The sequence below is a fragment of the Homalodisca vitripennis genome, chromosome X (assembly GCF_021130785.1).
Source record: "Homalodisca vitripennis isolate AUS2020 chromosome X, UT_GWSS_2.1, whole genome shotgun sequence".
Lineage (NCBI taxonomy): Eukaryota > Metazoa > Arthropoda > Insecta > Hemiptera > Cicadellidae > Homalodisca > Homalodisca vitripennis.
Genome location: NC_060215.1, coordinates 15,511,746 through 15,537,181, shown reverse-complemented (window position 1 = coordinate 15,537,181; position 25,436 = coordinate 15,511,746). Strand labels below are relative to the sequence as shown.

Genomic DNA, 25,436 nt, shown 5'->3' with positions numbered 1-25,436 from the left:
CCCTTTTAATAAAAGATGACTCAGCAGAAGAACTTTATGTTAACTCTTTAACATCACTGCAAAGTGCTCCCAGAAAACATCAGAAACCTATCAGGAAATCGACTCAAGAAAGGACTTCAAGACTACCTAGTGAAAAGACCAATATACACCCTTGAAGAGTTCCTGACAACGCCAAGCTGAGAAAGAACTGCACTAATATTGAATGACATAAAATATGTGACCATTTTTACTTGTATGACATTTTGAATTTTGTATGACACTATTACTGTACTTTATGTTCATGTAATAAAGGAGAGAGAGAGAAAAAAAAAAAATTATACACAGAAATACTTGATTCTGAGTATGTCATCGTTATCCTGTGAGTGTCTGTCTCAGAAAAGTTGTTATTCGTTCTCAGGTTTGCTTTAAAATAAAGCAATTTATATAAATTAAAATAAGAAAAACAAAAGTTTATGTGAAGATTGATTTATTTGCGAGTTGAAGTCTGGCAAATTTACCTAGGCTAGGTATTGTGTAAAATATCTATCTGTTGTAATTGGTCCCTCTAGGAGTCAAACTCATTTACCTTAATTGTGGTTGATTGTGCTAACCTGTACCACTCTGATTGTCAGTGTTAGATTATTTTTAATTTGCCGATCAATGCATGTACTGTTTATATTAATAATTATTTTTTGTTTACAGGACCGAATACAAGAATGAGTAGGTTGTCTATGACAACTGCTGTTAGGGTACGTATACACTTAATTCTTGTGACCGGGCAAAAATCATTTGCCTGATTTTTAAGAAATATTTTTGTTTTAATTTAATATTAGTTGGTGCTATTTGCTTCAGACTTTTCTCACACTGAATGTTTTGTTGTTATTGATATAAATTAAACATAGCAACTGCTACGTAGCTGTAGAAACTTTTTTTTATGTGGAGCCAGTGAGGATTCAGTTTAGTTTTTGCTGTACAACATGGTGATATATGGGTTACAAATATAGCACTAATATATAGTTTTTGCACGGAAAGTTGTTATGTGAGAATAAACATTTTAAAACTAAATCAAAATATGATTGATATAATTCCAAAACTCACTACAATAAACAAATCCACAATTTGTATCCGACCAATTGTTTTTATATCAATTTCTCTACTAGTAACTCAGTTTAAAAATTAGTGTTTTGGTAAATTTTCAAGAAATTTTTAGGATTATTGAAATTTATTTGCTAAACCGCATTGTGAAACATTATGAAAATATAACACAGCTGTTGAAGAGTTCTGATTCAATGTGAATGTTGAGTTTACTTACACTCATTTTTGCCTAATCTATAAATTTGATGTAGTCTAATGATAAATTAAAAGTTCTTAAGCACTAAACACTAAAAATCATAGAATTTTGAGCTGTTGAGTTAAGTCTGTGACAGTGTCATACCTCTGATGCTTAATTGGAAGAAGTGGAGCAGGTTAACATTTGTTTGTTTTTTTTTTTTTTTTAGTTTGAAAACTTGAGCTACAAAAATTGTACAATGTGTTTTATTTAATTCGTTTATTTTTTGTGTGTATTACAGCTTGTGGGTTTTAACTATTACAAAAATTGAACTCGTACATTTAAACTATTTAAAACACTTTATTATTACTTTCCATATCTCAGTATTAAAATGTAATGAAAATAATTCTATAAAGAAAGGATAGTGTCCCTAATACCAAGAGACATTTAACAATTAAATTCCCTGTTATTCGTCATTAAATAAATTAAGAAACAGTTTTTCCCACAATGATTTTAATAGTGAAAATATTTACTTTTGTATTTATAAGAGTTATCTGAACAGGTTTAGGTTGCATACAACGGCACTAGAGGTTGCTTACTAGTGTCAGGTTACACAAAATGGTACTTTGGGATTATACCGACCACACCAGTATGAAGAACACAAAAATATAAATTTATAGAAACAAACATAATAGAACGAAAAAACAACTGTTTAATTACATAATTACAAGCATTTCCAGGTATTGTGATCGGTATTGTTGTCGCTGTTATCTTATCTTTCTCGATAATCCCGATTAGGGCAGGGCGCGGCATCACATGATTTGCACGGTACATAATTGCCTTTCCATTACAATTCAATTTATATTTCTGATCAGCCCCTCTAGAATTTGATATTTTACTGATAGGTACTATCTCGAGGGATGTTTTTCTTTCGTCGACATCAGCGCGGGCTTCGGCAGCACCAAAGGTGCTGCCGAAGCCTATGCAGCACCGAAGCCTGCGCTGATGGCCGGAGGCACTCGCATTTTGGGTGGCGGAATGTGATCAAGAATAAAAACAAGTTTTGAGTGTTTTTTCAATAAAGAGTTTATTTTTAGTTTGGTAATGTTTGTTTTTGTTGAATTTTTGTGTTTGGAGAAATGTAGAGGTAAAACACGGAAGTACAACAAAGCGACGCACCAGCTGAACGGGCGGCGAGACTCTCTGCAATCACGTTATCTATTAGACCGCTCGACTTTGACCTCTGTCTGAGGGTGGGGAGGGGTTTGCGATAAGACAATTCCTGTTTTATATTGACGAAATATTGTTCTACGCTAATCTAGTAATCAGTAGAAGCAAAATGTCAAATAACGATTCATGTCTGGGTGTGGTCGGTATAATCCCAAAGTACCCACAAAATTATGAGAGAAACTAAATGAAATGAAATCAGTATGTATAAACACTATCAATTTTATAAAGCTATTTCAGTCCATTTCATTTGTCATTTTTTATTGAATATTCTTCCACTGTATAAATTGAATTAGCCAAATTACCATTTCTTCACTTTCTCAAAGTTGCTTATTTCACACATCTTGAAATCCATTGGTAAGTAATTCCATAAACTAGCTCCCATATATAGACTAATAATAAGGTATTTAAAATAAAGTCGTGTGGTGAAATAAATAACTACAGAAAATAATGGATGAATACAAATGTGTAGGCTACTTTTGCTGGAAGAACTGTTCAATATCACAAAATTAATTTCCATAAGTTTAATTCAAGGAATAAAAATGTTTAGTAATGCTTTTCTTTTATAGAGGACACTTTTTTTAGGAACTGTTTGGTTTAATAAGTAGTTAATGATTTATAACGTGTGTGTGTGTGTGTGTGTGTGTTTTGTTAATACAACTAGTTAATCCATTTTTGCGTATTAGGTTCGCCCACCCTTCCAAACAGTTGAAAACAACTGTTGTTTTGATTCGTATCCAATGAGCAATGTGTTGCGATGTGGGCCTACTCTACTAGCAACTGTTTCTGACCTTGTCTTTGGCTGTCAAGTTAACCAGGATGAATTCTTCTACAGCACCGTCAAACATAAATTGGATCTCTTTATTAAAGGTAGATATTATAATTTTTATATTTATATACATATTTCATACAAAAGGTATCAATTGAATGAACATTCAGGCGGGAATTCTCATGTAGAAATTTTAGAAAAAAGAGTCAGTTCTACTTGCTATGTATTGTTTTCACAAAATATAGTGAGTTTTGACCACATATTATTCATTTTATATTATCTTCATCAAATTATATTTAAAGTTGTAATAAGATTACATGACAGTAATTAGAATGTTATTATATAATTCCACAAATTATGCCTATATATATGCATATATATATATATATATATATATATATATATATATATATATATATATATATATATATATAAAAAGGGTCGTTCAAAAAATAAGTTACCCAGGGTGGCCTGACCTGACCGGGAAAACGGGAATAACCCGGGAAGTCAGTGGACTAGGGAATAAGCCAAGAATCTTTCTGTAAAACCGGGAAAATCTCAACAATGTGTAACGTTTCTAAGAACTTATGAAATCAAAAAATAATTTGACACCTCCTTGAATTAGGACCTGATTAATCTCAAAACATTGTATTTTACGCGACGTGGTCCGTGAAACTGTAAATGAAACCGACACATATTTGCGAGCCTCATCTAATTCCAGTTGCCTCCACTCGTGTAGTGGAGTTTACCTTTGGTTAGCTCCACCCCTGTGTCGCGGCAAGCCCCCTAAGCATAACAATCCATTTGACAATTAAAGTCTGCTGACCGATTGTCTTGGGCCACGGCCACTATACGAGCAGTCACTGTAAGCGGTAAAAGCGGTAGTAGCTGTGATGCAGTGTTTTACTGTTTAAGTTTCATTCGGTCACCGTAATGGATCTCCGAATGAAGTTTTCCAACTCTTGACTGAAAATAACATTTTGAAAAGACCTTTGTTAGATAGATTGCACAGGCCTAAAATGTACAGTGTTCACCTTATAAACAGGCTTAGAGTTCGATTCAGGAAATCAGGATCTCTTATCATGCGTGTAACATTTTGATAAGAGATACAACCCGGTTTTTGAGTACACCAGAATGTAAGTTGGATTTTTACCAGACCTGATAACACATCTTTTGGAGAAGAAACTAGTGGGTTAGCGACAACAAACCATTCATAAGGTCAGGGAAAATTGAAGGTTCACAAATCACAGATCTTACAAAGCATATTTTCACAGATATCAAGAACTATAGTCATAAAAATTTGACTGCTAAAAAAATTAAATATCGTTAAGTTTTGTGCCCAATGTGTATCGAAACTGCTGACTGATAAGTTCGAACAAAATAGTTTCAGCTCTAATAATTCTTACCCGGCGCCATAATGAATTTCTTAATCATATATTTACTGGTGATGTAACATAGATTTCTTAGTCAGTGTAAAAAAAAGACAATGTAGTGACGTAATACTGTGAGTTTGGACCAAGTGAGTGATGTCATAATGACCACTTCAGCATTCCAACTGGGCATCCGAATTTCTCTTTTTTCTTATTGTATTCTTGCAGGAAGACACGGGACAAAAACTCCTCTTTATCAGAAGAACAAAATAAAGAAACTTTGATGTACGGAAAATATATTTAACCAAACATCCTAGCTAACAATCATGATTGTAAATAGCCATGAATTTAGCAGCTACTATAACCATTTATGTGCCTACGTCACTGTTGTAAATATCTTGTGTAATTTTCAAACCTTAATTATTGCCAGTAGATGTGCAAGTCGTGGACCACGTTGTAATGTAACATTTATTTTCAGGGGAGAACATATCAGTTATTGCTTTTGGGGACCACTACAGTGGGAAATCTTTCACATTGTTTGGCCCAGGACTGCATTGCATTGACAGTGAAGCCCATTTTGGTATGTTGCCCCGAGCTGCAACGTATCTATTCTCAAATTTGGAGGTAAGTGTGATTCTGCAGGGTAGCTTATAAACCCCTGTGGTGGTTAAAATGAACCAGGTGGCAGTGTACTTCCATTGGCAAAACTGCAAAAAAAATCTAGGTGTCAGTTTATTATTCAACTTTTTCACAATCAACGAAAATTCAAAAAATAACTGATGTGTATTTCTTATAATGAACTCTCTAATTAACAGAAAATAATCATTTGAGCAAATGTTTTGAACACCTTTTACTTTTTATCTGTTGCTCTTAAGAAACTTTTTTTCACTCAAAACAAACCTACCAGCTTATATAAAATCGATCGTTCATCAGGAAATTTGTATTGTGTACGGGCCAAATGTAAATCAGTGACACTACTGTGAATCAGTGATTATTTTATTTTTTTTAGTATCTGTTTTGTATAAATTATTGTTAAAAACATCACATAATCTTAAGGGTAAGTGGGTATATTGGTCATGGAGAACATTAACGTTCCAGATTTAATTTAATAACAAATACATTTGTTAATATTTTATTTTTAAAGTATGTGTATAAAATTTGTAAATTACATTCATTGTATTTACTGTATTTGTTTAATTATCTTGTTTACATTTAATAGTATAAATTACTTTTATGACTTTGTTTGTGCAGGGAATTTGAATGAATACAGTCATGTAATTACACTCACTTTGTACTCTATATAGATTTTGGTTTTGTAAATACATATATTTTATGAAATGTACATTTGAATATAAATAAGGTATTTTTCAACTAAACTGTTTCAAATTCAGTGATTTAAAAATATTTAATTTTCTACTAGTCGTTCTCTCGATTAATACAGGAAAACTCATTTTCAGCCACCTAATGTGTTTTTCCCGGACAATAACAATATATCATCATTGATCAAACTGGAGATGAGTATTTTTGAGGTGTTTGATAAAGGTCTGAGAGACCTGTTGGATACTAAAAATAACCGTTTCATGCTGGTACCAGGCGAAAAGGTGAGTTCCTATACGGTAAGCTTTAAATATTAGTAAATCTATTTAATTCATCGCATGATCAATATTAAAGGTATGAGATGGTCATGATCATCAATAATGATAAATTAATTACACTCACATTAATATGTACATGTTGTTTCTCTGCTTGATAGTCCCAAATTCCAAAGATATTCAGATTATTTATTGTATTTCTTTGGGAACGGCTGGTATTCATGTTTTTGGAATACCAGATGATAATCCTGAAAATCACTGCATAATAACAAAAAGTTTACATTTCCTCGAGATTGAAACATAAAAACTTGGCAACCTAACTGCACAATGATCACTAACAAATAACTCATATTTGTAGCTGGGAAGACTACAAGCCCAAACTTAAATTGATACCTATAAAGTATGTATTTTATATTTGTTTTATTCATATTGTGAACTAAAACATAATTTGAAGTGTTGCCAATTTGCTGTTTGAAGTTTTACCACAAACTGTAAAATGTAAGTCAGTTCAAAATGTAATATGTGTTTTAACCCTCAAAGTTGGGTATTTTGTAAGTTGTTTTGTTTAATTGTGTTTTTATCTTTATTTTCCAATCAATCAAATTAAATTTTGTACTTTTATGTAAAATTCTGCAAGAAACTGAATAATGTTGTTTCCTAGAGTCAAATTATTTTATATTCTTATAGTAATTTAACTGTAAGCAAAACAAACAAAGTAGGATAAAAATGTATATGTATGTCTTTTTTTAATAATATACTTACAATTCATTTGTAAAACAATTGTATTTTCTCTATTTTTACCTTCATCTTTTGCAGTACAACCCTCAGAAAAAAGTAGTCACTTCAAAGGTATGAACCAGAAAAATAACAACAGTTTTCATCGTCCTAAAACTTGTGTTGGATCAGTATTTTTAACAGAACTTGTCACAGTGGATAAGGATTTTTTGGGCCAAAACTAGATATAAATGCTGTTTTAGAAGACAGCTTGGATGATAATGCTAAAAGTGTCAGTGATTTTGAAGACAACTTTGCTATCAAAGAATTAGTTTTGTGTTAACAGTGAATATGAAAAAGGATCTGGGATTGTAGGCTAAACACAGTAAGTCTAAATATCATGATCTGACTGAGTGGTGGATGTAGAGGGAATGTAAAGGGAAGCTGACATGTGACTCTACAGTGTGTTGTCTGGCTAGAAAATGTTTGGTTATTATTCAGCCAGATCCCATATATACACATCCTTAATGATTACATTCAACTTTTCTTCCTTCATGCGTTCATGCACATACCTGCACATGCTCTCAATGGTTTTTCAGGCATCCAATTTCACACATATTGTGCATGGAATGAAATACAGTTCTCACATGGTTATAGGTAAACCCCATCATATGGTACCATTTAAAATATCCCAGTTATTTCTTGGTAAAACCTTATTATCATTGTTGAAAACGCAATATTGTGTAAATGTTTATTCTTTATTCTTTAGTTTTTTTTAAATTTATTTTTTGTTTTTTTGTGTGTGTTTGTATGTGCATGTATAAGGTGATACAAATTTGGTTCCAAGTATTCAAACATATTTTGTAACAATAACTTTCTTGACTTAATTAGCTCAACATTTCTATTTGTATATATATATATATATATATATATATATATATATATAAAAAAAACACTATTAAAATTAAAAAAAGTGGAATGCGGGCCGAAATGAATTTGTTGACAAATGCAGAGTCTTGTTAATAGGCAACAATTTATTCCTAATCATGATACATTGATACGTGGTCACATGATACATTGATATGTATTGTCATCAAATGCAATTGATCTTAAATTTAAAAAGAGCGTGAATATTCCAGTTGGCACTATCAAATTTGAATAGATGATATTTCCTCAGGGGGATTTGACTGTGTGTGGTGCCACTACTGTCCGGTGTGAATGTCCACGAGATGTGATAAATCTGTTGCAAGTGGCCATGGCAAATCGTCAAGTGTCTGAAAATCTAACTCATCCAACAAGCGTGATCGTCAAGCTTGAACTTCATCATCCTGTTTATAGAGGTTTCTGATCATTTTTATATGATTTGTAGGCTAGTTAATTTTTACGTTATTAATCACTAATGTTCAACCTTTGGAATTCTTCGTACAACTTCTCCTAAGAATTCCAATAAAATACTTTTTATTGGTTGTTTACTACTTAAAATATTTTGATAGGTTATAAATGTAATGATGATTGATAATCATGATTAGAATAAACTAGTAATGTTATATTCTATATTTTACTCATGAGGACTGGGTAGGGAACTGGATTGTTACATTACAAGTAATTGCTATTTTTTAGTATTAAAAAAACACAAATAAATAAAAAACATACGGAAGTACTCTGTTCCAACAAAACGCAGTTACCTCCACCACAAATGGGCAAATAACTTAAAAAGTAAAATGTTTTATTTTGTAAACTTATTCATCGCTCTGAAGCAGAGATAGTGTGCATCTAAAATGCAAATGATTCAGTATTTTTATTTACATAAACAAATGGCAAATGTTCCAAACCATCCTGTTACCTAATACTGACACATTCACCTTATTCAAAAAATTTAAATATCAGTATTTGTAGTTATGGTTATAAAATTAGTAGTGCAAGAGGATATTTCATTGACAACATCATACATTCAAACCTAGATAACTCGACCCTAAAGAGGTTAAATGTAAGAAAGGACCATATGGTCCTAATTTTGCCTCAAAAAAGAAGTGTTTCTTTCTTTTCTTTAAATAACACAAAATCCTTGATTAGTCAAGTTTTTTTTCAAATTCCCGTGTACTTCTCATAACAAGCAATGGTAATTTCACATGTAAAACTGGAATATTTTGTAATAAACACCTTTATACAATGACTTTTCCATTTTCTGGAACTTTATATTAACCCCCCTTAACTGAAAGTTTGAGCTAAATGGACCTCTATAAGTTTCCCTTCAGTTTGCCTCTCTAACTCAAAGTTCAATATGAAGCAACTCCATAAATCAAACTGAAGGTCAGCAAGTGTGCTAGAAACATAGTCATAAATTGCTATACAAATTTTCATGTTGTTACAAGAATCCCCCTCACCTCATCTATGGCTGTAAGTCCATCTGTTTATTTCAGTGTTCATAAGTTTAGTTTTTCTTGGTGCTATTTGGGTATAACTGGGATGTTCAGTTAAACTGATAATTACGCAATATTGTCTAGCAATACAATTTAGACAAGTTCAGTAACCTTGTTGGCCCTCTACAACTTGATGTCTCAAATTTAAATATTTAGTAACTCGAATTTTGTTTACTTAAATTAGTAGATAACTCTGATTTTCCCCCGTTCCTTCATGTTCAAGGTTCGATTGTGGTTCAATATATTAATTTTTACAATTTCCTTTTAGTTAAATTAACTATGAGTTTTTGTATAAAATAATAATAGGAATTTTTCTGAATTTAGAACACATTATGTGAGAGTATAACAAGCTTGTAAAATGTAGTTGAGATTTAGTTTCTAGCACTACATTTTGTAAGGTAGTACAGTAAGTAGTATCCGTCATGTCTGTACACAGTTTCCCAGATAAACTGTAGCTCATTCTAACCTTCAATGACTGGAGCCTCTAACGAATTTCATAGTCAATAGAAACTGGTTGAAAATATTCTCTGCACTCTGCAGTCACATTCTTTCACTGTACTATAAACACACACTTTGTGTGATTTAAAAATTGATATTATAATTTTTGTATTGGTTTAAATGATCTTGATTGAATAATTTTCATGTAGAAATGAAGCAGATTCTTTTATTATTTTGGATAATGTTGAATGTATATGCTCATACTCTTAAGATCATTTATATTAACAATGTTCAAGTCATCAACTGAAAGAGTTATTTTAGAACTGTAAGTATTTAGGGCTTAATAATTGGTACACCAAAGCTCTGTTAAATAAATGCACAGGGTGTTCAGTAAAAGTGTTCCATTGCTTTGAGATTTTGTTCTGCAAAATAATTTTTTGGATTGTTTAGATTGTTCTACCAAACATGTCCTATTTGAGAGGTATCAGTTGTTTGTTGCTCCAGGCTTGTGCAAGCGTATCTTTAAAGTGGCTGTGCTTGCGTATGCATTGACGGATTTCGTTGGAAAAAGTAGCGTTAGAATTGGTATAAAAATGGCTTAGAAGTCAGTATCCTATGCTTTATTTATAACTATACCGGTTTTTTGTTATTTGACTTTAAAAACTTTAAACAGATGCCATTTTGAAACGGGTAAAAGAATTTTGTTAATGTTTTATTTTCAAAAAGTTCTACCAAAGGTTAATACAATTATCAAGTTTCATAACTTTATCTTAACTGGTTCAAAAAATAATGTTTGTATAAAAAACACATACAGACAGATAGATGGAAAACTAAAGGTTTTAGGACATATAGTCATATGAACTTTTTTTTCTTATTTTTATGTGTAGAACCAAATTCCAAATATTGGAACACTTTTACTGAACACCTTTCAGTAATATAGATGGTGAAAAGATGTTATTTGTCATAGAACACTTGATTCTGGCAGGCATTACTATCATATATATTCATCTTGATTTTTCAAAAATTATTTTTTCATCTTTCATTTGGCATGTACTGTTTAAACTCATAACAAATGTTCTTACTCTGTAGCAATTATTTCCACTATACTTACTAATTAATGATTTTATTCCAGATGGTGAAACAAAAATCCGTGTGTCACAAGCCATATTTACCGACTTGGCTTGTGGTGAGCACCCCCCTTCCATGTGGAATGTTAGTGATGGGGTAATCATGGGTCTAGATTACTATGTGCTGAGTGTACTGACTAAAACACATGGTGGAGCATCACATAATGATGACATTCACATCTTATACATGAGAGAATACTTGATCTTCCTCCTACTTCAGGTAAAGTCATTTTCTCTTGCAATAATTTTAACATTTAAGTTACAACAAACAGCCTAACACACAACATTTAAAGGTTTGCATCTATCTTACTTAGGAAACTTAAATATAATCTGTATACATTGTTTTACAAAGTGGGACACCAGGAAAAATTAGGAGCTTGTGCACTTATATTCTAAAGACTGATTAACCTTGACACTTTACCAAAACTAAAACTTAACAGTAGTGAACTAAATTACCAAAATAAACTGAAGAATCTCGTACTGACTATGAATACAAGCCTAAAATGGACTGACCATGTTACAATATGTAACAAAGTTTTTGCTGGCATCCATAGTTTAAAGAAATTTGTCATTCACTATTAAGGTGTGCTGGTCAAGACACTTATATTTCCACAATTTAGCTACTGTAACGCCGTGATCAGTGATTTGACTGTTGAGCAATCGGACAGATTCCAGCATGCTCAGAATTACTGTATTAGATTTATTTTTAATCTTAGACGTCATGAGCATGTATCACAATTTTTTCAGCAATGATCACTCTTGAAACTTAAAAAACCACACCAATTTCATATTGTTTCCATTCTACATTAAATTATCAAAACTAAAACTCCTACTTATGGATCACTTGATTTAATCTCTGATATTAGTGAACAACCTACAAGAAGGGGAGCCACTTTACTATCAATTCCAATTCATAGCTCAACAATTTTGATTAGGTTGTTTACTGTTCAGACTTGTCGCCTTTGGAACGATCTCCCTGGTGATATTAAAAGTATTGATGGTCATTCATTCTTTGGGGCGAGGGTTAGGGACTTGCTACTGGGGGTGACGGGCGGTGATGCTTGCGGTGTGTGTGAGGCCAGACAATGTGTTGGAGTGGTTGAATGTGTTATTGTTATATTAATTTCTCTTTTACTTTGTTGGCTTTTTTCATTATCTTTCTTTAAGAATATATTATTAAGTTTTTTATGTAAACTAATCAACTTTGTATAGATGTTATAAAGTATAATTATGTCAAAATTGTACAGTGTCTGTATTTAAATTATTGTTAATTTTCTTTATTTATATGTGGTTGGTGGATGTGGTTTATATGTGGTTGGAGTTAGGGCTTGGTAGCCCTAACTCCGCCTCTTTAATAAAGGAATTTTTTATTTCATTTCATTTCATTCACTTATTTACAGCCGGAGGTTTCATTTTGAAAACTAACAAAAAATAGTTCTGTCTCTTACACAATATATATTTTTTTAAACTTCGTAACCAAGCCATCCCATAGTGATTATAAACTTGGGAATTTTCTTAATTCAGTATTATATCATTGTTAATTTGTGTATAACATGGCCTTCAAATTAAAACTAATTGTTTCAATTAAAAACTAATTAAATCTTCATACATCAAATTAGCTGATAAATTGCAGTCCCCCTTTTGCTGCAATTAGGTCAATTTGGCTATCAATATTAAAAAAAGGAATTAACTTAAAAGATAAGAATTAAAAAGTAACGCTGGAGGTGTCTGATTATTCGCTTTCCTCCTCACAATTTATTTTTTGTCGTCCTGCCTAGGGGCTGGCTGTGTCATGTGCCATGGTTTGTGTATCATTTGGTGCAGCCGTGATCTTATTTTGTGTTTTGGTATTTTATTTGTGCTTCACCTCACTTTGGTGCTGGGTTCTCAAGTACATATTGAATTTTTTTGGACAAACAAATGTTTTTTTTTGCTTGCTTGCTTGCTTTATTACAGGAACTACCCTAATGATAATAATACCAGTAACTAGAAAATACTGTAATATAATTGTTATGTAACAGTTGTAACTTCAGTGTATTGAATCCAAAACTTAATACATATACACATACAATCAAATACACACACTGAAAGTTATTCATTTACACTGCTTGAGAAAATAGTAAATTACAAAATTAAATATTTCAGTTAAATGAAAACCATAAATATATACACAAAAATATATAGACTATACATGACAACATAAAAAGCAATGTGAGATTACTAACTACTATAGCTTAACGAATATGATAAAATGATGACAGGGATAATAACGACTTGGACCAAATTAGGCTCATCACAATATCGCACAGTACAAACTTGGAACATCGCGGCCCTGTATTACGCTTATGACAACTGATGTCCACAACCCCTCGTCAGATGTCCTGTACTCTGTCCCAGCGATATCAACATACCAGCGATAATGAGAACCTGATTATTAAAAGTACAACGTAAATATCAAGTTCTGTTGTGTTGTACAGTTTTGGTGTTTTCATAGCCAAATTTTGATTGATATGTTAATTTCGGGATCGCTTAATTTTTTTGTCTTGGGTTTTGATACCTGAAGAAGAGCACGTTGAAGGTTAGGCACGTTGAAATGTTATGCAATAAAGTGTCTTAAGGGTATTTTAATATTAATTAGACTAAGATATATTGTAACAGCAGACATCCTCATTACTGTCTACTATGCATACCTTCATAGTTTCTTATCTTATGGAATTATTGTATGGGGCAATGATTGTAACAACAAATTATTAATTTTACAAAAAGTGCAATCAAGATTATAGCTGATGTAAACATAAGGACTCACTGTAAACTTTTATTAAAAAAGTATGGTATTCTTACAGTACCTTCACTGTATATTTTAGATTGCCTATTGTATACAAAAAGAAATTTACATGCCATACCTACAAATAGATCTGTTCATAACCCTATGACTAGAAACTCAAATTTTCTTAGAATACGTATCTCAATGTAGTGTTAAAACCCCTTTGAATTGTTTTGCTGAAACAGGCATTAACTCTACAACTCTCTTCCTTCTTAACTCTCTTGAAATTAATTGTTTCAAGAAAAGTTTAAAAAAGCTATTGATTTATTCATATCATTTATTCATGATTAATATCAGCCCATATGACATCAGTGTTAATTTTGCTATAATTGGATAGACACTTGTTATTAGGCCTAGACGATGTATATCATAGATGATTGTTTATGCTGAATTTGTTTCTCACACTGCTATACATTGTGAGGATGTTCTGCTAATAAAGAATTTGAACTTGAGGACAGACACCATCACTCTTCGAAACTTAGGGTTTCAGATTTAGCAAATACGTAACGAGGGTAAATGTCTAAAATCTTGTTGCCATTTCAAGTCATCTAATCATAATAAGCTTTAACCTGACCTGTTCAAAAAATGTAGTTGTTCAGTCCATAATCATGAGGTTAACAGGTTTGATGGAACTAACAAGTGAATCATAAAGTTTAATTTCATGACTTTTCAGGATTCATTCAATGGAAGACTTAACACCTTGGCGATTTGCTGCATTTCTCCGTGTGCCAGGTTTGCAGAGAAGACTTGGCAATACCTTAGTCTAATCAGACACATTACTTATCTGAGATTGCCAAAGCTGGATCTGAACAAACCGAACATAAACCACAGCATAGATGAAAACAGGTAAGTCGGATGGGACTTGTGGCATCGACATTTTGTATGGTCGGAAACTTTCTGTGTTTGAACAAATACAGGTAAATCAGAAACTAGTCATTATTACTAAAGAGATGATGTACTGAACATTTTATTCAGTGCTGTATATAATAACGACAACTGTAATTTTTATGAATTCGATTTTTGTCAATTGCAGTTTGGTACATCTATTGCACACTCAAGTAGCAAAATATGCGAAGGATTGTTGAGGAAATTTGGTTGATTGTAACAAGATTTTCAAAATCAAAAAGAATAATTGGAGTTGTATTTTAGCTGGATTACAAGCAGTCTTATAAGGCCTTTTTCAAAAACCAACATCTTAAAATAGGTGTCTTTATAATTTTTTCAACTCGTTTACTTCGATAAAAACGCCTTATCCTTGTTTCTAAATATCAAGTTAGTAATTCATACCAACTGCATTATTTTTTCACTAACAAATAAATTTATGAGTGAGATACTAGGTACTCAGGTATCAATCTAAACGATGAACTCTCCTACCACATCAGAAATCAAGATTCATTTCAGAATCGTAAAATTTTTATGAATGAATGGTTGATGAATATCTTAATTCTATATTTTGTGTAAAATTAACTAATTAACTACTTTTATATTACTTAAGTCAATTTAAGTCTAGTGTTTCATATTACGGGCAAGTAATGTTTTCAAACATTTGGTTTTGTGATGTTTACCAAACTACTATATCTTAAAATAAAACCGCTGACAAATAATGAAATTAAAAAAAATCCCAACGCTGATTAATTTATTTCTTTAATCATACTCAAGAATTTTATGGACAAGATTTTAGTTTCTTGACATTATTATTGTAAAATATGGCAGAAAATAAGAAACCGCTAATTTCCAGTTGGTGTGAATATGTTGAATTCTATTATTAACAAGTACTATAGTTGTAAATGTGCACTGATGACGACGTATAAGTACTTCTTGTGACTTTCCAGTAAAATTGAAGATCGTATCGTCATGCTTGATGATGAGGTAAGTCTGACATCTTTGTCTATTGGCCTCGCACCAATTCGGCCATTGTTATTGGGTCAGGGTGGGGGTGAGGAAGGGGAAGAGACTGTTTCCAGCCCCTAAGAACCTGCAAATATAGAATGTTATGACTTTTTAAATTAGGTAGTTCATGAGAATATTTGGGACCAAAAACCCCAACCAGGGCAGAGTACATATCTGAAATAAGTCAGCACTTAAGAGTTAAATGTAGTACTAAAATAAAAGATATGAAATTGCAAGTTCAAGAGAGCGGCTTGTGTTTTACAGGCAACAGCAACAGTCCACCCTGATATCGGAAGCAGAATCTCTGCTGAGTAGATTATCAATGAGCAAGTCCTTTTCTGAAGATGAAAGAGAACAATTTTCCAACTGGTTACACTTGAAGCAAGAGTACGAGGAGGAATCTGTCAATGGACAGGCCCAAAGTCACGGCCAGCCTCTTGAGTGCATAGGTAAGTTACAGATAATCTGATAACAATCAGATAACAGTTACAATATGTATTTAACAAATTTGAAAAAAGTACAGTTCTGTCTGTATCAAAGTGTATTCATATGTCATGTATTTGCATTGTAATATTTGTCAAAATAGAAATACAAATTAAGAAAATAAATTCATCGTAATTTACAAATTAAAGATAACAGGATTTTTTTCGAACATTTGCTATTCTTTAATGATACAATAATTTAGTAGCACTACATTTCAAGATCTGCAATCTGATCTCTTCCTCAGGTGGATAACTAACCTAATGCATAACTACAATCTAGGTTAGTTGTTTGATTTGGTCAATTCAATTTAGATTATAAAAAATTAAATTTCAACAATTTTATTTTGCGTAAAGCAAACTGTCAGTAAATTTCGTTTTATGTTTTAACCCTCTGTGTGATGATAGAAACCATTGGTGAGTAAATTTGTATTATTAATGCAATGTTTTTGTTGTTTATAAAATGGTTTGACTTTAAGTAAAATGTTTCTTATAAATTAAACCCAGTGAAATTATATGTAATGTTTATAACATACAGTAATTTTCTTCATTTTATGAAAGCAGACACTTAAAAAAAAGTATGATAACCAATAAATAATATTACTTATATAAGTTCAGACTTCCTTATTTACACAGTTTGAACTTTAACATTTTTCTTGCAAGTCATTATAATAAAAATACATGTCAATAGTCATTAAAATAATATATACATTTGTATTAATTTCACTGAAATACAGACGAAATCACAGTGTATACAATAAATTATAAATAAATATTCACAAGAGGTAGTCTTTCAAAACTTTCAGTACAAATTGACCGAAAGGCATTTAAATTGGGAAATACTACCAAATAATGTCAACAGGTAAAATGTATTGTGCATTAATCGATAAAATAACTATTATGAGCTATTATTATAATTAATTCAGAAATGTTGCTCTCCCCATTAAGTAGTTTTTAAGCCAGTCCTGTACTGTTCCTTTTACTGCTAGAGATACTATTTTTCTCAAAACCGGTTAAGGCTCTAACTCTAACAGTACAGGTTAAATGTATGTCAACACCTGTCCTAATTGAGTTCTAAATGAAAGGTTTGGAAACCCCAGTATTTTTACACAAGACACTGTTTTATTTGAAAAGAATATTTTCAATAATCTACAATGTATATAATCTAAACATGATCTGATAGAAATTAGTAGATTGAAATTTTATTTTTATACTTATTACTTTATGCCACTTATAAATAGCCCATTTGTTTTATTCGCACACAAATAGTTAAAATCCTTAAATTGCCATATTTCTGAATAGGTAACTGTATTCTGTTTGCTTGTCATTGTGTTCCGGTTATTACTGTATGTTCCAGTTACGCGTTCTGGTTACTACATTCCGGTTACTATTTTTTCTGTCAGTCACAAAACTTGTGCTATAGCCTGCCAGTGTAAACATAGCTTAAAGATAAATTGTTTACAGCATGTTCAAAATTATATTAATCACCACATGTTTACATTTAATATTTTCATAATTTCCTTAAAAAAACTATTTGTTTAGTATGCCAAATAATAATAGAAATTAGATTTGTCTACATTAAATATGTAATGGCAATGTTTTGTTACCTTATATTTATTATTTAGTAAGCTATTGCTTACAGTGCATTACCCTATAACACAACAGCTCTACCTGGTTGTAGTTATATATTACTAATGTTCTATGTTGCTCTTGCAGAAGAAGTTACGGAAAGTGAAGAAGAGGTTCCAAGTTCCAATGAAAAGATGTCTGAGTCGAACGTCATGGCCACCCCTTATTGTGAGAGTGATCAAGATGAGTGCGAAAATAAAGTTTCTCAAATCTCCGATAGTGACTTTTATGACAAATTAGACAATGTGTGTTTTCAATTTTCTGACTTTGTTGAAAATTTCCTTGAGGATTTTCACGTAATGCCTGTTTTTACTCCTGCAAAAGAATGTAAACGTGTCTGTTCTGCAGCTAGAAGAGGTAAGTTAAGATTTTCTAAGAAACTTAAGTTTACCGGTTTAGTTTTATCCTCTAAAACTGAATATGGGATAACAGAACACATGTAACACGATAATTACAAATGGAGTGATTCACAAAAATTTGGTTCTTTTACCAAAATTATGGTCTCGATTCTCGAGTATACTTTAGCCTGCTCTTACCATCCTACTTAAATTCTTGTGTTAAAACCTGGTTTGTTGCCCTCTTTAATGATAATTAGTAACTAAGAATATAATTCACTAAACGGTTTTGTGCGATTGCTAATTTGCATACACCTAATCAGCTGTCATCCGTGAATAGCCTTATTTGGATACGAAATTCAGATTTGACACATCACTAATAGTAATATTGTCTAATCGTGACTTTCAAAGTGTATTTTAAGTACTTCTGGTGATTTTTATTATTATTTTGTAATAAAATACATTGAAAATATTGGTATTTTTTATATAATCAAGAAAAAACAGCCGAGGTATACGGTAACGGAATTTAAGTTAAAAAGCAATAGTCTTTTTTGTTAATAAACATTTTCGGTTACGCTAATTTTCCCTGGCATAATACAAGAAAATTCTTCATTTTGGTAGAAGTTTTTAACCAAAGTAACTAATTCTTGGTCATATGGTTTTTGGGGGTTTTTTTGGATCAGGTAAAGCAATGATACATTTCTCTTTAAGTAGTTCTTGTGTTTTATGAATTGAATACAATAAAGGTTTTCTTATTTTAAAAACGTTTTTACATGGTGAAGCATACAAAATGCCATGAACTTTATTTTTTTATGTTATTCTATGCTTTTTGTAGATATTAATTAAAATAGAAATACTTGATTGTCACTCTGTGTTGTTAAGATATTGTGATTTTAGTAAAACACTTTTTCCGTCATTAAAAATACTTGAAGAGTTACCAAAACAAAATATTTTAATCCATATAAATAAAGATAGATAGGGTTTATATTTTTTCTGAAATCAGCACAGTTTTCTTAATAATATTGTACATTTTCCTTACATTTACCCTATGAATGATGAAGATACAAATTTTTTAAATTGAAAGTACAAGCTCGTCCGGACTTCTCAGAATATGTAAAAACACTTGTTTTGCCCAAATTTAACCGCCTATATAAAAAATGAGTTAAGGCAGGAATGTAAAATTTTGTATATTTCCATATGGTAGGCATAAGGCATGTAGTTTAATTAATAACTCAAATAACAATTCTGAACATTTTTTAATGTTCACAAAAAAAAAAAAAGTCATTGTAAGATAAAAAGGAAACCGAACTACATACAAAATCAAACTTCATATGTAACTGTCTTCCATCAGAACATACAGCACCTGGCCACCAGAATTGATCCTCTGACAATAACTATCCAAAGAGCTTGAACCTGACATCATAATTCTGACTGAACATAAATTAAATAGTGATGAAGTTGAAAAACTTAAAATACCAGGTTTTGTATTAGCAAAAGGGTATGTCAGAAAAAATTATGAGGGAGGTGGGGTATTAATATTGGTATCGGAGCATTTAATAAATTACAAAACAATTGTTGATGTTAATTTGGATCTACTGAATGAAGACAAAAATATTTGAATCTTGTGTTATTCAGATTAAAATCAATTCAGTAAAATTCTTAGTTGGAGGGATTTATAGGAGTCCATCTGAAAATACTGCAAGTTTTTTACAAAAACTAGACATGTTTTTAGAGATTTTATCCAAAATTTGTCATAAACATTGTTATTGGTGGTGATATTAATGTTGATGTTTTGAGGGGAGGATAGAAAAAAAAAAGACTTTGTCAATACATTGAATATGCATGGTTTTTTATTATACAGTTAAGATTCCAACCAGGGTAACAGACAACAGTGAAACTGCAATAGATAATTTTTCTCACCAACATGAAAGCTACTTTATTTGATGTAGAATGTATAATAACATCACTCTCTGATCATGATGCTCAAATGTTCAAAATAAAGAAAAATAAAAATGTTAAATTAAAAATAAGTAGAATTGGAAGAATTTTTAGTGAAAGAAATATAGAAAACTTTAAGAAAGACATATATAAGGAAGACTGGACTAAACTTTATATGGCACCAGTAGATGATAAGTTTACATATTTTTACAACATTCTAAAATATTATTTTGATATAAATTTTCCCTTAAAACGCTTACTTTATTAAAACACAATAAAAAACCAATGGATAGATTATGAAATAACTTGCAAACAAAAAAGAACTTATAAATAAACATAATTTATATAGGAAGAGTAAAAATAACAAACAAATAAAACTTTCTTTGAAGGAACAAAAAAATAAATATAAAAAATTGATTCAAAAAAAAAGAAAAGAGATTACATTAATAATAAAGTGGTGAATACAACAAATATCAATAAAAACTATATGGCAAGTGGTAAATAATGAAATTAGAAAACAGTAAGGAAATGTCATTTAAAAATATAGAGCTTAAACGATGGTGGTAAAATAATCTGTGACCCTGTTTGTGTAGCTGATTTATTAAACATCAGTTTTGTCGAAATGGTAAAAAAAAGCATGTTGCTCCAAATTTAAACAAAAAGTCAAATTTCTATTAATCGAAATTCAAATTATAAAAGTAAATTTAAATGCAACACTATTGACTGTGATCAACTAATTAAAATAATTGATTCTATTAAGCCAAAATGGTCGGCAGGGTATGATGACATACCTATAAAGATTATTAAAGAGGCAAAACATGCACTTTTAAATCCTCTTTTACATGTGGTGAATGTTTCTATAATAACAGGAAACTTCCCAACTCAATTAAAAAATATCAAAAGTTGTTCCTGTGTTAAAAAAAAGGAGACAGCAAAAATTCCTCTAAATTATAGACCATTGGCAATACAACCTGCTTTATCAAAAATATTTGAAAAGACTATGATGATTCAATTAGTAGACTATTTTGAGAAGGGTAAATTGCTGGATTTGGAGCAGCATGGCTATAGAAAAAAATAGATCAACGGTAACAGCATTAATTGATTATATTGAGAATGTGCTAGAAAATTTGGATGAAGGGAATCATACTGTTGGAGCCTTTCTGGATCTGACAAAGGCATTTGATAGTGTCTGCCATAAAACCTTGCTAGAAAAATTAGAATCATATGGTATTGAGGATAAAGAATTAAGCTGGCATCAGTCATATCTGGAAGGGCGACAGCAGTATGTTAGTATTAAATATCTAGGTAAATAATGAAATAAGAAATATTAATTCAAGAATAGAAAAAAATACAATATTCTGTACCACAAGGTTCAGTATTGGGCCCATTTTTGTTCTTATGCTACTTGGGAGGTATGCCACAGATTTTAACAAATTTATCAAATAAAAATCATTTATGTTTGTTTGCAGATGATATAAGTATGTCAGTTTCTGGAAAAGATTTACAAAGTGTAATAAATACAACAGAATATTCAATGTTCACAACTAAAATGTTACTTGAATGATAGAAATTTATTACTAAATTCTGATAAAAACAATTCTAATGAAATTTAAAATGTAAACAATCAAATGAGATAAATACAATTGGAAATAAATTTGTAAAAGATACAAAATTCTTGGGTCTGGCTCTAAGTAATACATTAAGTTGGACAAAACAAGTAGAAAAAAATTTGTTCATAAAATGAGTTCTGGAATATTTGCAATCAGGCGGTTATCCTTCTTCCTAGAAATAAATGCACTGAAATCTGTTTACTATGCCTTGATACATCCACACATTTTCATATGGCATTGAAAATTTATGGTGGAACCAGTGCAAATAACTTAAACAAAATATTACATTTACAAAAAGTGGCAATAAGACATATTCTACACCTTAAAAATAATGATAGTTGTAAAGACCACTTTATTAACCTAAGAATAATGACAGTATATAGTTTATATATTTATAAAAACTATATTACATGTCAAGACAAATGCAGAGTCTATACCAAGGCAACAAGATTATCATAATTATAATACAAGAAATAGAGAAAAATTTTGTTAGTAAAGAAACATAATAAAGAAAAATATAAACAGTGCCCGACATACATAGGAATAAAATTTATAAATGACCTTCCAGGCTGTATTAAGAATGAGAATTCTTTTAATAATTTTAAGAAAAATGTTGAAACAATTTTGTACAGATCATTCATTCTACTCTCTTGAAGAGTTTTTTTACACTGTGACTTAAAAGTAATTTTGTTTGTATTTGCCTACCATTACAAAACATATTAACACTATGGACATAAATATTTAAAATAATTATATGTATTATTATACTGTATTAAATATAAAGTATGAATACTCTAATCTGAGTCTTATGTTTTATATTGTAGTAAAGGTAATGACGCAATTCATGTACATTATGTATAAAAAGAAATAAAGGAATTTTGAATTTGAATTTGAATTTGAATTTGAATATCTATATGGAAGGATTAAAAATATAAAGTTTCATCAAAATCTGAGATGGTGGGTGACATGGCCTGGATGATTTGATGTAGAATGACCCACTTAACCCTTATAACGTCACAGACGCCGTATGGCGCATAGACAAACTATCTCCAAACGGCAAAGACGCGGTACGGCGCATCGACACAAAACTGCGTCTATAGCAAATTTAAGTTCCTTTTAAATCCGATAAATGTCACTAACGGTATGCGTCAACCATGTGTGTGGGTTATTGACATATGTCAAGCGTCAAAATATAGCTGTCGCGTTATATTGTTTGAAACAATAGACGCGGTGTCTAGACACTCTCCCCGCCACACGGCACAGACGCCGTACAGCGCGCGCGCTTTTGTTTGCAGTTTAGCTTCAGGTAGTGCGTGTCTAACCATCGCTGAGTCGGTTTCCTTCGGCGTGTTTTCTGTTTATATGGTTTTTATTTATTTGTTAACAGTATTGATATCTTAGTTTTAGTATTCATTTAGTGTTTTTAGTGTCATTTTAGTGTTTAGTGTCACCTATTTAGTGTTTCAGGTACTTTGGGATTATACCGAACACACCAGTATGAAGAACACAAAAATATAAATTTATAGCTAAACAAACATGATAGAACGAAAAAACAACTCTTTAATTACAAAATTACAAGCATTTCCAGGCATTGTAATCGGTATTGTTGTCGCTGTTATCTTATCTTTCTCGAGAATCCCGATTACGACAGGCCACGCGGCATCACATGATTTGCGCGGTAAATAATTGCCTTTCCATTACAATTCAATTTATATTTCTGATCAGATTCTCTAGAATTTGATATTTTACTGATAGGTACTATCTCGAGGGATGTTTTTCTTTCGTTGACATCAGCGAGAAGGCATGGCACTCGCATTTTGGGTGGCGGCGTATGATCAAGAATAAAAACAAGTTTTGAGTGTTTTTTCAATAAAGAGTTTAGTTTTAGTTTGATCATGTTTGTTTTTATTGAATTTTTGTGTTTGGAGAAATGTAGAGGTAAAACACGGAAGTACAACAAAGCGACGCACCAGCTGAACGGGCGGCGAGACTCTGCAATCATGTTATCTACTAGACCGCTCGACTTTGACCTCTGTCTGAGGATGGGGAGGGGTTTGCGATAAGACAATTCCTGTTTTATATTGACGAAATATTGTTCTACGCTAATCTAGTAATCAGTAGAAGCAAAATGTCAAATAACGATTTATGTCTGGGTGTGGTCGGTATAATTCCAAAGTACCGTGTTCATTATTAGTGATAAATAACATGTAACATTGACGATCCTGAGTACAGTGACTTTATAATTTTTACTTTTTTATACTTACCATAATTATAGAAAGTAAAAATAAAAATGAACTTTACACATTTAATTTTTTTTTTTTTTTAATATTGTGCCGTTTGCTGGAAGTCGTGAAAAGATATACTGACGTTATAAGGGTTAACACACCAGAGACCTTGTTTGGACACAATGTTTTATATTTGCTGAGTGAAATAAGGTTAAAGAATCCTCTCAACTTCACAGTCAGTACATAGTGTGAGCACTTTCACAGCTATCTATGTATTCTTCCAGAAAATTATCAATCTTAATCATTATCAAATTAATATTGTCTATGAACAAATGCAAAATCTAGAGCAAATATAAGTATATCTAAGCATTAACAAAGCAGTGTGGCATATTGAAATTAGTTTTGTCTTAACACTTAAGTTATTGGACAATTCCAAAATGTGTATGTAGAACATATTACTTTACAGGAGGACTGTTTATTGGACAATTCCAAAATGTGCATGTAGAACATATTACTTTACAGGAGGACTGTCCTCTATGCCACCTATGAATGAGGCTCAGCGTGAGAATGAAGCAAAAAGTGCACAACCACTGAGAGATTTCGTGTCTGCCAATCCTACAAATGTTCAGGTAAAATTTATTCTAAGTGTTTTATTTTTACATTAATAATTTTGAAAGGTTTTCTATTTATTAACGAAGCAGAATTTCTTTGAACGAGTGGAAGTGTCTGAATCTGAGAAATATACACACATTCAATTTTTATACCGGCAATTGTAAAAGATATTGTCATGTTTTTATGCTCATAGTTGTCAAGTCCAATGGAATCTTTACTGGAATAAGTACATAGTTTGTGGATAAGACATCACATCCAAGTCTGTGACTGGGGTAAAAATTTTAGGACGTGTGTAAAACTATAGAAAATCTGAGCCACAATAGGTGTAGAAGGTGAAATTTTGCAGACGCTAAACCTGTTGTAACTTTATTGGGTAATTGGCTGCTTTCAATTGATAAAATTGGTAATTGATATGGAAGCAGATAAAGTTGTGTTTAGTAAGAAACTTTTGTTGAATGAACAGATGAAGTAAAAAAATTGGCCATATTTTCTGAATCAATTGAAGAGGAAATTATATCTGGCCTTTCTCTCTTCATATGTAAAAAAACTGAATTGCCCATACGTTGTTCTCTGAAGATGAAATGCATCCATCACCTACTTCTATACCACTAGTTGTGATACATCTATCACCTTTACTTAGTGAAGATCACTTTTACCAATTTGTGGTGTAAAAAAACTCGTAAAAATGCAATATGTCTATAACAGCCTATTGAAACTCGCATAACGTTTAAATTGAAATGGTATATGCTTGAAGGACCCATCTTGAAATAGGCGTTTTCAGTATTACACAAACTATGTTATTCATAAAGTGTATGATGGCATTGACATGTTTGTTGATTTTAGCTCACAAAATCGAGCCCCAAAGAAAATTACAACAAATGTCAACCGTTAGTCGAGGATCCAAAAATCCAGGCTGAGGTGAGTGAGGTGTTGTAGACCATTGAAATAGCAATACAGTAGACCTATGGTTGTTTGGCCTCCTGATATC

The 25,436-nt window shown here is 31.4% G+C and overlaps 1 protein-coding gene across 3 annotated transcripts in view; it reads left to right on the top strand.

The window, feature by feature from the left end:
- The window catches only part of LOC124368725 (chromosome-associated kinesin KIF4A-like), a 45,439-nt gene that overhangs the window by 5,569 nt on the left and 14,434 nt on the right, over positions 1–25,436 (top strand). For 2 of the 3 annotated variants that reach the window (XM_046826040.1, XM_046826041.1), the window contains exons 2-12: positions 682–728; positions 3,163–3,346; positions 5,094–5,239; positions 6,073–6,216; positions 8,099–8,261; positions 10,912–11,126; positions 14,404–14,576; positions 15,885–16,069; positions 17,816–18,085; positions 24,359–24,465; positions 25,292–25,366. In XM_046826040.1, coding sequence (XP_046681996.1) covers positions 696–728; positions 3,163–3,346; positions 5,094–5,239; positions 6,073–6,216; positions 8,099–8,261; positions 10,912–11,126; positions 14,404–14,576; positions 15,885–16,069; positions 17,816–18,085; positions 24,359–24,465; positions 25,292–25,366 — 1,695 coding nt within the window. In that variant the 5' untranslated portion in view covers positions 682–695. The remainder of the gene's footprint in view (positions 1–681; positions 729–3,162; positions 3,347–5,093; positions 5,240–6,072; positions 6,217–8,098; positions 8,262–10,911; positions 11,127–14,403; positions 14,577–15,884; positions 16,070–17,815; positions 18,086–24,358; positions 24,466–25,291; positions 25,367–25,436) is intronic. The other variant, XM_046826042.1, reaches the window with a different exon arrangement.